The 11,107-nt window shown below is 56.3% G+C and overlaps 1 protein-coding gene across 2 annotated transcripts in view; it reads right to left on the bottom strand.

The window, feature by feature from the left end:
* Positions 1-1,008: 1,008 nt before the first annotated feature.
* The window catches only part of ARFGAP3 (ADP ribosylation factor GTPase activating protein 3), a 46,396-nt gene continuing 36,297 nt past the window's right edge, over positions 1,009-11,107 (bottom strand). The window contains exons 13-16 of one of the 2 annotated variants that reach the window (XM_004771188.3): positions 10,395-10,518; positions 9,659-9,749; positions 3,354-3,475; positions 1,009-2,076 (exon numbers count right to left, since the gene is read on the bottom strand). In XM_004771188.3, coding sequence (XP_004771245.1) covers positions 2,059-2,076; positions 3,354-3,475; positions 9,659-9,749; positions 10,395-10,518 — 355 coding nt within the window. In that variant the 3' untranslated portion in view covers positions 1,009-2,058. Of the gene's footprint in view, positions 2,077-3,353; positions 3,476-5,068; positions 5,252-9,658; positions 9,750-10,394; positions 10,519-11,107 lie in introns of those variants that run through there. The other variant, XR_006607788.1, reaches the window with a different exon arrangement.

The raw sequence follows: 11,107 nt of genomic DNA, 5'->3' as shown, positions 1-11,107 counted from the left end.
TAGCACCATTTCCTTCAATCCATAGGTCCAAAACACGTTTTGTTAGAACAATTATTAACTAATATCCTTACTATATACGAAGCATTCACACGGATACTGAAACCGAATACACACCACGGCCCCGGATAAACAGGTCAGGACCACAAACACAAGTCATGTGCGTGTGAACATGAACCCACAGACACTGGGGGGAAGGGTGAGCCCCACAGCCAAAGGCACTGAGAGGTCTCCTCTGAACACCTGTGACAGTTGGGCCATCAAACCAGGTATAGGAAAGCCCAGAAAGGATGCCCAGGTCAGGCTGGGGATGCGGCCCCTCGAGGCCTTTCCTTGGAAGCAAGTTCAGGGATGGGGAAACCGCCAGGCCACGTGGGCGGCACCCCCCTCCCCCGGAGATGGAATGAGCCAGGCCCCAGCTTGGAGTAGGGCTAACCCAGGGTGGGGATTTTTTAAGAGACACTGTTGTGGACTGTACTGTTTCCCCCCAAAATTTGTATGTCCAAGCCGTAATTCCCAGAGTGAGTGTATTTGGAGGTGGGTCTTTAAGGAGGTCCTTAAGGTTAAGAGAGGTGAGGCCCAGATTGTAGAGGGCTGGTGCCCCTGGGAGAGGAGAGGCTGCTGGAGGACAAAGCGGCGGCAGCCTTCTGGGAGCCAGGGGGAGAGACCTCTCCAGAAACCACCCCCGATGCCACCTTGATCTTGGGACTTCCGGTGGGACCTCCAGCGGGGTGAGAAACTCCAGACGCTCTGTTGAGTGCCCCAGGACTGTGTCACCTTGTCACAGCAGCTCCTTGGGCGTGGAGGAGGCCACAGTGCGCGTCCTCACTTTCAACAAGGACAACCGCCTGCCACCGCCTGGGCGACAACATGACAACCAACATCCACTAGGAACAGGTGCGTCCGTAGTTACGTCACGATTCAAATGTGCACTCATGTTATTCCAGGAACCCTGAGTTACCGGATTCGTTACAAAAGTTTTTGTAAAAAAGAAAAAAACAGGCGACACAATCTGCTGCAAGGGTTTATTATGTTGAGTCTACAAATTTGATCTTTTAAGAAAAATTCACAAAATATTCAGTGGAAACCACATTTCTGGTTCATCAAATTTCAAATATATTTTACTGTGCTGAACAATATATTCTAATGCTGTCTAAAACACAGCCAAATTATTTGTCTTTATTCATTTATACACATTCTGTAATTTTTTGAAAACCAAGATTAAGATAAAAATATTAACAAAACTACCCAGTTACAACTACTCTTCTCCCATATACTGAAATCTTTTCCGTGGGTCTCTCTTCTTCGTTTTGAATTCAGAGCTCTCTGTTTGTAAACACTCAGGGAATTCTCACCTCCAAGGTCCCATCGGTTCAAACAACACCATGTGGAAAGACTGATTCCCTTGGCAATGCAGAAGCTTAGGTTTGTTAAAAGTACTCACTGAAAATTATTTTTTAATTTATAAATCATACAAAATAAACATTTACAAAGGGACAGACGACTTTCAACATTATTTTGAAATCCCCTTAATATGCGTAAATATAAATGAAGCAATCTGTCAAATTAGACATTTTTGGTCTTTTGTTTTTATTCTTTGCTTCCTTCTGAAGGAAATGCATGCTGTGAATTTTGTTTCTCCAGGTCCCTGGAGCATCAGCGGCTCGTGGGGCCCTCAGCCCATAGGTCACTCAGCACCGAGACCCTCGACACCCCCTGACCCCTACAAGGAAGGCTCTGTCCTCGGAGTGGGGAGAAGCCCTGGTCTCCAGGCCCTCCAGCTGCTGGAACTAGATTCCACAAAAATCAAGCAAGGATCTGCACGCCTCTGCCCAACTGCGGGGCGTGTGCAGGAGGAAATGCACAATAGAAATTACGATAAAGCTTCTACTACATCAAAAATGAGAATTTCTCCAAAGAAATGCTAAAGATCAGTAATGCATATATACCATGTGACAAAGTAGCAAAACAATCTGCTGGTCCCAGCTGCAGTCTGCGATGTGGTCACTGGGTCACAGAGGGAGGAGTTTCCCTGGGGAACAGGTATCAGCCGAGGGGGTATTAGGAGCCATAGCGATCCTGCCGGGAGAGAACCGAGAGGAGGGCGGATTCGCACTGGGCGTCCCGGCCGGGAGCACACTACTCGGCATGGCTGGCTCCCGTTCCCCCACCCGCCACAGTAACTGGAAGCTTTGTGGCCGTGGCTTCCTGAGCCACAAGAGCACCCTTCCCCCAGCCTCTGACTCGCATCTGCGGCTCCGCGCTGTGGGAGTGTGGGGGGAGAATCTGGGGGGTGAGCCCCTGGGAGGCAGGTGTCAGGGGAGGGAGGCAGGAGCCCCCACTGGAGCCTGAACCCTGAAATGCTGGCTCAGCCAAGCCGTCTCCCATGGAAGCCACTCGGCCTTGCACGTCTGCTTTTGCAGCCAGGAAATGACGCTATGGGGGGTGACCTAGACCATGGGGATGACCTTCCACAAGCTATAGATGTCACCTGCTTGGAAGGACTGGCGTGGGCTCAGCGGACCTCAGGGACATGAAAGATCCTGGGGATTCTGACCCACAGTTATAAGGGCAGTGAGAAGAGCAGGCGGCTCGGGGCTGAGGGGACGTTCCCTGTGGGGCCATCCCCACCCTCCACCCTGGGAAGCCCCTCCAGAAGCACCAGGGCCACATCCATTAGGTGCTGCTGCCCCTGGTCAGGTTTTTATGTTACTAATAGCATCCGGGGCGGGGGACTCCTGGGGGGCTCAGTGGGTTAAGCGTCTGCCTTTGGCTCGGATCATGATCTCAGGCTGCTGGAATTGAGTCCCACATCGGGCTCTCTGCTCAGCGGGGCATCTGCTTCTCCCTCTGCCCCTCCCCCCTGCTTGGGCACACACGTGCATTCTCTCTGTGTCAAATAAATAAAATCTTAAAAACAAAAACCTAGGAAATGCTTGTAACAAAACATCATAGAAAGTGTCAAATCATATATACAATATAATCCTATTGGAATTTTAAAAGGATATGGATGGGAATCTGAAACTAACATGAAATATACTAAAGCATTAACAGAAGTTTTCCTCATGAGGGATCATAGGTCATTTTTATTTCCCTCTTACTATTTCTCTGTCTCAGTATAGGAAAGAAGTCAGTCAGGATCACGACAACCCCTGTAACCGTTCCCCGAGGGTCACCAACTAGAAAATGTAAACAAGAATAAAACGACAATTTCTGGTGTTCACGACTGCCTGCGTCACTCTGTCGCACACCTATCAGTCAAGACTATGTGATCGAATCTGCCGGCAGTTGAAGAGTGGTCCAAATCTCCCTTTCGAAGCTTTGAGCCACCACCCCGCTCCACTCCCGTCACCAACCTGAATGGAAGTCATGACTCCGTTAGCAAAGACCGAGAGCTTCCCAGCAACGGACCTCACTCCCTGCTTGAACTGGGCCATGTCGGGCGCCGTGGGTAGCACGTTTGCGAGGCTGTAGTTCCCTGCACACAGAGCAGATCCCACTGTCACTCCACAGCTGCGACAGACAGCACGGCCACTGCCCGGGGCCCTCGATGACCTCAGGAACGTGGGGTCCCCTCCCCTCCCACTGCCCACGAGCAACGCCTGTGGTTATGGGCGAGGAAGCCTGTGCTGGGGTCAGGACTTGGTGCCAGCCTCACCACGAACCAGCTACAAGACGCCACATGAGAGGAGATGCAGTGCTGGGCCTTGCGGCCAACAGGGGTTCAAAGCTGGCCCTGCACTTTGAAGCTGTGTGTCTGTGGAGAGCTTCCTCAGCGTCTCTGGGTTCCTGGTCCCCCCCACCCCCCCGAAGGTGTTCAACACCAGATCCGACAGGTAAGTACTCGGTAAAGGGCAGACGGGCAGACATCTCTACTTCGCACGTGCTCAGCACCCCTTCCCCCTGTTTCTGTGCAAGCCCCCCTCCTTCCTCCGGTCAGAGGGGTGGGCATGGGACCCAGGCCTGGCCAATCAGAGCCTTCCTGGGCCTTGTGTATCTCCAAGGGAGAGGAACTGTCCACTTGCTCCGGGGTCAAGGGTCAGGCTCCGGCGTGGGGGCCAAGGCTCTGCTGCAGCCACCAGATCCCTGTCTTGCCAAGTGTGGGGGTGGGAGAGGAAGCATGCCACAGGGCAGGAGGAAGGGAGGGTCCCCGGGGAGGGAAGCCAGAGCCTAAGTGTCTCCCTGAGGCTGTTCTGAGACTCTGAGCTGGAGCCCCGCTCGCTGGGTAGAGCCAGACGCCCTGCCTTCCTTCCCGAGGCTGCCGCGGCTGGGTTTCTCGGCATCCACGTTGGGTGCCCGACACAAGCAGAGGCGCGTTTCCACCGACGCAGGTGGAGAGCGTCAGTGTTATCACGACAAGGGGTGCGAACCCAAGCTGACAAGCAGGCTCTCGTGGCGGACCTTTGTCACGGAGGTGTGACGAGGAGCGGGAGGGGCTCGGGGGCCCCAACCCTGCAGGACCTCTGGGGAGCCACGCCCAGCGGCCCCGCACTGCCACGCGCACCCACCTGCCCTTTCAGCAACAGAAGCCAGTCCCCTTCCCAAGAACACACGAAAGGGACGAGTGTATCCTTCTGCATGGACGCTGCCAGGAAGGGACGCTGTGTTAACCCACAGCACGGGAGGGGCCTTTGCTGTAACAGAGTGGAGGCCCAGCCCAGCCACTGGATCTCAGGTTCAAATCCCAGCTCAGCCACTAAAGCTGGGTCTTCAGAGCCAATAAGGAGCCAGCATGAGATCCTGAGTACACAGGGCCAGGGTTCCAGCCGCGCCACCACCCAGCGAGGCCCAGGGGGCTGGGTGGGTCTGGAGCAGGGGTTGGCAGTGGGGACAGCAGGAGCGTGTCCACCTACAGTTTCCAACTGGAGAAATGTGTGAGGAGGCGAGCGCAGCTAAGGCAGACGCTCCGGGCTATGACCCCTCCCCGACCACGTGCAGCCCGCAAGGGGCCCTGACATGACACCAGCTTCCCAGCGTCACTACCCCCCTTCCCCAGTTCTAACCCCACAACAAGGTGTGTCCAGGAGACAGAGTTCTGGTCACTGGTGTGACCAGAACTGAAGGGCCTTACAGGGCTGGGGCCTGGTGTTTCCTCGCCCTCTTCCTCCTTCCTGCTGCCTGGGATGCAGGTGTGATGCCTGGGGCTCGAGCAGCCATCATTGGCGCGAGGTGAAGTACAACGTGGAGGTCGTGAGCAGTAAGGAGGAAAAGCGCCTGGCTCCGTGGCGTCTGGGAACATCATGCACGTCCCGAACTGTCCCCCAGAATCACACGAGAGAGAGAAACAAACTCGGATCTGATTCAGCCTCTATTAACATGCACCTTCCTTCCTTCCTTCAACCTCACTAACGAGCTAAGCCCCGGGGAACGTAAGCAGCCTGCTAACTCCCAGAGCAGCTGCCAGGTCCCCGGCAAGGAGGCGCCTTCCCACCCTCCGCCCGCGGCCCTAGGCTCGACTGGAGGTCCGCTGTGGGTGTGAAGCCTCCTTCCTCCGCAGCATCTGGGTGCCGTGTCCCCACTGAGGGCTGACCGGCTAAGAGCTCGGCCGCACACGGGGCTCCAGGAAATGACAGCCCGAGCTGCTTCCTCAGGAAGAGGCTCCCCGACCCGGGGTCTAGGTCACGTGCCCTATCACTGCTACTCGTTGAGGCGGACAATCCACTGACAACAGGAAGAGAGCGTGGCCACAGTCAGAGCCTGTCTTGGCATTTCTGCTGCGGAGCCCAAGTCCGTGGCAGGGAGGGATGCGTCTGAGTGTCCCCAGGAGGCTTCTGGATCAACTGGCTGTTGGGGGGGGTGGGCAGTTGCTGGCAAAGAGAGAAATGATGGATGATTGACTCCCAGGATTCTGGCTCAAGCCATGGGGAAGATGGCAAGAGGGAAAGAGGCCCTGGAGGGTCCAGGCCCGGGCAGAGGCCATCAGTGTGGAGGCCCCGACGTCGGGTCCGCAAGGCCGGGGACACCAGCGAACACTTGCCCGTGCCCACCGTGGGTCGGCAGGGGTCTGCCTGGCACAGCTGCTCGAGATGCAGGCCTGGGGGTGACCCTCGACACAAGCTTCCAGAAGCCTCACAGCAGAGCAGGCGCAGGCGTGCACTGGCTCTCATAGCTCGGGCGGGGAGGGCAGCCCGTCACTGCTGCCCCGCGCAGGCCCCGCGACCTCACAGCTGTCGCAAAGTCTGTTCCGAGCTGTGCTGGAAGGGGCGCTAACACCATGGCGGGGGCCTGGGGCTGTGCCCCACGGCCCCAGAGCACTCATGGGCTCCGTAGACCCCAGGGCCTTTCTCTGCGCCCGGCATGCAGAGACGAGGTCGGACAGGTCCTATCCCAGGTGGGCTCCGGCTGCAGAGGGGGAGAGGGTCCTCGGAAGGCCTGGCTCCGGGGAGCGCACAGCGCGGTGCGCGCCACTCCGGGAAGGGCGGACGGGAGCCAGGCACCAGCTGGCGCTCGGTGGCGGAGCTGCACGCCAGCCAGGGGCAGGACTGGACCCCCCTGTGACCAGGGTGAACTCTGAAAACCCAGCGGGAGGCGGGGACAAGCGGGAGGGCAGCTCTGTAGGGCAGGAGCGGGAGGAGCGCAGGGCAGTTCCCGGCTCCTCAAACAGTAAGGCTGCCGTGAAACATCACGTACCCATTTCCCTGAAACAGAGACGAATGGAGAGAAAGGAGGTCCGCGGTGACAGGACTGCCGAGTTTCGGAAGGAACAGAGGGCCGCGGGGGCACCGTTTGCGACCAGCCCAGCAGCCCCATAGACGTCACCAACACCCCAGTCTGCCACCGCATCTGGGCTGGCAAGGCCACCACACGTCTATGACGCAGGGCACACACGGTCACCCACGGACCAGACCGAACCACCAATGCTCAAAGATCTGCAGGCCCTGAAGAGGGCCTGAGTGAAGAGGAAAGGGTGGGTAGCTGAGGCGCCCCGGGGGGACAGGAGCAAACACGCAACCTGAAGGGCGCACCGAGCCAGCGTGGAAGAACCACCTCGAGGGGAGAGGCTTCTGCCCGGAGCCACTTCTGCTCCAGGGCTGCTCCCAAAGGGGCCTCCGCGGTCCTTCCACGCACTTAGGGGCCGCCATGCAAGTCCGCACGGTTGATGGCAGTCCCACGTCCCCCAGCTGACCCTGCTCTGGGGTGTGACCACGGGGACCGACACTGGGCCAGACGGGCTGTGGGTGCGCGCGGCTGTTTCTCATCTGGCCCTTTCAAGACCCTGAAAGGGAAACACCCTCAGTCAACATCAGGACTCTTGGGTTAACCACATCCCCAGGAAGCATTTTACTCACCAGGAGGCCTTTCAGATCCGGACCTGTCCCCCCCACCACAAAGAAATTATAAAGGTTTATCAGGATCTACTCGATGACACTGATATGTCATAGACGGGAAAGCTTCCAACGTAAGCAACACAGAACAGTCTCAGAACAGTCTCTTAAACCAGCTTTTGCTGTTTGCTGAAACCCACTCCAAATAAGAAGTAAATATTTAATAAGAGCCGTTCAATGCCCTTGCATTTGGGCCAGTTCCTGAAGGCAACTTTTCAGACGGGCCTGATGGAAGAGCCACAGTGAGGGTGGCCATGGTCGGAGCCGTGCGCTTGGTCGGAGGGGAGAGGGCGGGGGGCCGGGGAGGGGAGGAGGCACCCTCTGTGGGCATGCCAGGGGGCACCTTCACCTTGACCGTGAGTTCCCAGGGATGGAGTCTGGGACCCACACAAGGCCCAAACAATTAAAGGGCCTTTGTTCTCTGAAAGGGGACAGGAAAGTAAACACAGGCCGACCACGATTTTCCTTCAACAATTGGAAAGGCTGTTTTCATCTGATCTCCAAATATTTTTTTTGCTTTTTTTTTTTTTCTCCTAACAAACAATGTTTCAGGACAAAACTTCCAACAACTTGAATTACAAAAACACACACAGCTGGGTGGGGGGCGATTTTCAACAGGTCGGGTTCTCCGGGCTAATCTGACTCCTACTAGGGCTGTGAGGTGACCCAGAACAGGCCCACGGTGGGGGGCCGTGCGTGGGGCTGCGGAGAGCATCCTCTCCCGGGGGGTGCAGGGCCAGCACCCCTCTGCTGGGGCAGGCCGAGAAGGAAGTTGCCTGGACAAGAGGCCAGGACGCTGAGAGCCTTGAGGTGAGAACACACGTCCGGGAGCCACCCCTGCCCCCACCCGGACTCAGTGTAGAAAACAGCTCAGAAAGGGGCCTGCGGAGAGCCCCCACCCCACTGTGTGAGGCCGAGGTGCAGCATCGAGCACCCCCACCCGTCCCTGGGGTCGGTGGACTCTCCAGGCTGGGGCGCTCCTTCCCACAGCAGCCGGCAGCCCGGCGCGCTCACTGTGCTCCGAGGGCCGCGGGATCCTCTGACATCCCCGCACCCCATCTCTGAAGGTCCCAGGCACTCGGGTCTGCCCTATGACCTTCTCTCTTGAGGCCGTTTCTCACTGGACTCAGAAAACAGCCGTTGTTGGTGGCTGCCCACGCCGGTCAGCTGTGCCCACGGGCAGCCCCTCCAGGGCCGGGCGCGAGGGAGAGCAGGTGGTCCTGGAGCTGGGAGACCCCCTCCCCTTAGGCTCCCCTGCTGAGCGAGTTCCTGAAATGACCCCAGAGGACACTGCTCCTTGACCCTTAGCTGTGACACAGGAGGGAACATAGCCGTCCCCTAGCCCTGCGGCCTGGCTGAGGCTGAGGGCGGGATCCAACACGGCTCAAGAACCCAGAGGCACAAGTGGAGAGTGGCAGGGCTCTGGGTGTCCATGGTGGGCCCGGGCTCTGAGGGGCCCTCTCTGCGGCTCCCAGACTCTCCTCAAGGGGGTCTGGACCCTAAGAGGGTTGGGGAGACAGCAAGTTCCTCTCCAGCTGTCTGTTCCCAAGGCCACATTCTGCCTTCCCTGGAAGACGGAGCCTCGTGCAGTCCCCTTTCTATCTGCTTATGCCTCCCTCGGGCCCCGCGCCAGACCCCCACGTGACTGAAGCCTCAGTGTCACCTTGTGAGGAACATACTACCCAGCCACTTCACAGAGGAGAATTGGAGGCTATAAGTGCTATGAAAGGCTCAAGGTCTTAGGCAGGGAGTGACCAGTGACGCTAGGAGCCCAGAGCTGTCCCCCTGCCAGGCCGCGATACCACACATCAGACACCACGTTCCCAATGGACTAGGAGACACTGTTTTAGGAAGATTTGCCAGGCAACCTAGGGGATGCTGGTGAAATGTTGTGACCCAGTTTCCTGATACACAAAGCCTGGAATAACAGTAATTTCTGCTCTAACTCACAGAGGAGGAAAAGCATCATATAACAGTTGCTGATAATCTTGGAAAAGTACAAAGTTTGGGGCACCTGGGTGGCTCAGTCATTAAGCATCTGCCTTCGGCTCAGGTCACGACCCCAGGGTCCTGGAATCGAGCCCTGCATTGGGCTCCCTGCTTGGTGGGAAACCTGCTTCTCCCTCTACCACTGCCCCCTGCTTGTGTCCCTCTCTGGCTGTCTCTCTCCTCTCAGTCAAACAAATGAATAAAATCCTCAAAAAAAAAGAAAGAGTGAAAGAAAAGTATGAAGTTCTGTGCATAGAAACTGCATTGATGTCGTGGACACAGCAGCCACCAAGCTTGTGAGCCGCTCCCCCCCCCCCGCCCCCCACAAACTGTCCCACACCCCGTACCTGCCGGCTGCTTCTGCTGCTCGTCGAACAGATCGGCTGAGCTTATGGAGGAACTCGCCGAAAGCCTCTCCAGCCGAGCCCTGGTCTCATACTGGAGAAGACAAGGAATAGGAAACGTTAGGTTCCAAAGACCGTGAGCAATTATGCAAAAACCATCAGCTCAGAGCCGACATATGAGCACTGCTGAGTACGAGGGGAAAGCGGAGAGCCAGGAGGACACGTCAGTCAGTGACGTGCCCCGCCCAGAGCTCGGAGCAGGTGCGCCTACGTTAGAACAAAGCCTCAGGGCCCCCTTGTTGCCGTAAGATCCCTCTGCTTGGCAAGACTCCTTAAGATGCAACAACCTGAAGGTAAGTATATCTACCCTCCAAAAACATGTCTACTTTCTTTAACTTCATTAATAATAATTTAAAAATTAAGTAAATTACATCTGCATTGAAAATTGCTGGAAATTTATTCCAAAGATAGGAAATGGATGTCTGTTCAAAATACTGAGAAAGGAATTAGAGAAACATGAGACCTGGTCCCTACCTGCCAGCTGTGCATCCAGCTGGGGCTGCCTGGGGGAGTGGTCAGAAAGACCTGGGTTCCAGTCCTAATGCCAGCTCCCAGGGGCAGCGGCCTCTCGCAGCCCGAGTCCACCTCGTTCTGCGCCTATCACCTCTTGCCCCGACCCTCATGTCTCTGCTCGCTTCCTGCTCTGCGGGGCCCACATGCAAACTCTCCGGACACTTACATCAGCTTGGGCTTGTCTTCCGAAGTACATATCTGATGATATGGCTTTGACATTCCCGAACTTCTTCTGAGCCTCATCTGTATTTCCAACTGGCTCATAGTCTGGCTTACGGCGAGCAGTAGATCTACAATGAACAATGGCCAAAACAGGAGTGATGTCAGCAAGACAAGGGAATAGAAATTTTTTACCATCATCCCCCCTATAGAACACCAATTTTGGCCATCGTCCACAGGCAAGAATGCCTTCATGGGTGTGCAGGAGAGCAGCAGACAGGTCCCAGCACACTGATGGAGCAAATAATCCAAGATCAGACCCACTGAAGAGGGTAAGAGGAACAGTTTCGCTTTGCCTGGGTCACCACCTGACCCCCGCCCCCCACTGAAACAGCTTAGCACCACTGGAGATCCACTTGGCCCACAGTATCTCCCACAGTGAGAGGTGGGAGGGTGGTAAGTGGGTGCCTGATTTCCCAGCTGTGGGGGGCACTGCACAGGAGGCCGCTTCTTTCCCACCCTACCCGGAACACTGAGGTGATCTGCATGGCTTAGGGGCTGGGAGATGCCAGAAGCACAGCAGTACTCATCAGAGGCTGCGTGATGGACAATAGAGGGTATGTGCTACGGTGGGTGCTGTGAAGTGTGTAGGACTGATGAATCATGAACCTGTATCCCTGAAACCAATAATATATTATATGCTAATTTAATTAAAAAAAA

Source organism: Mustela putorius, unplaced genomic scaffold (genome assembly GCF_011764305.1).
Source record: "Mustela putorius furo isolate JIRA1106 unplaced genomic scaffold, ASM1176430v1.1 tig00000738_pilon_pilon_pilon, whole genome shotgun sequence".
In the NCBI taxonomy this organism is placed as follows: domain Eukaryota; kingdom Metazoa; phylum Chordata; class Mammalia; order Carnivora; family Mustelidae; genus Mustela; species Mustela putorius.
This window is presented reverse-complemented; position numbering and strand designations above follow the sequence as displayed.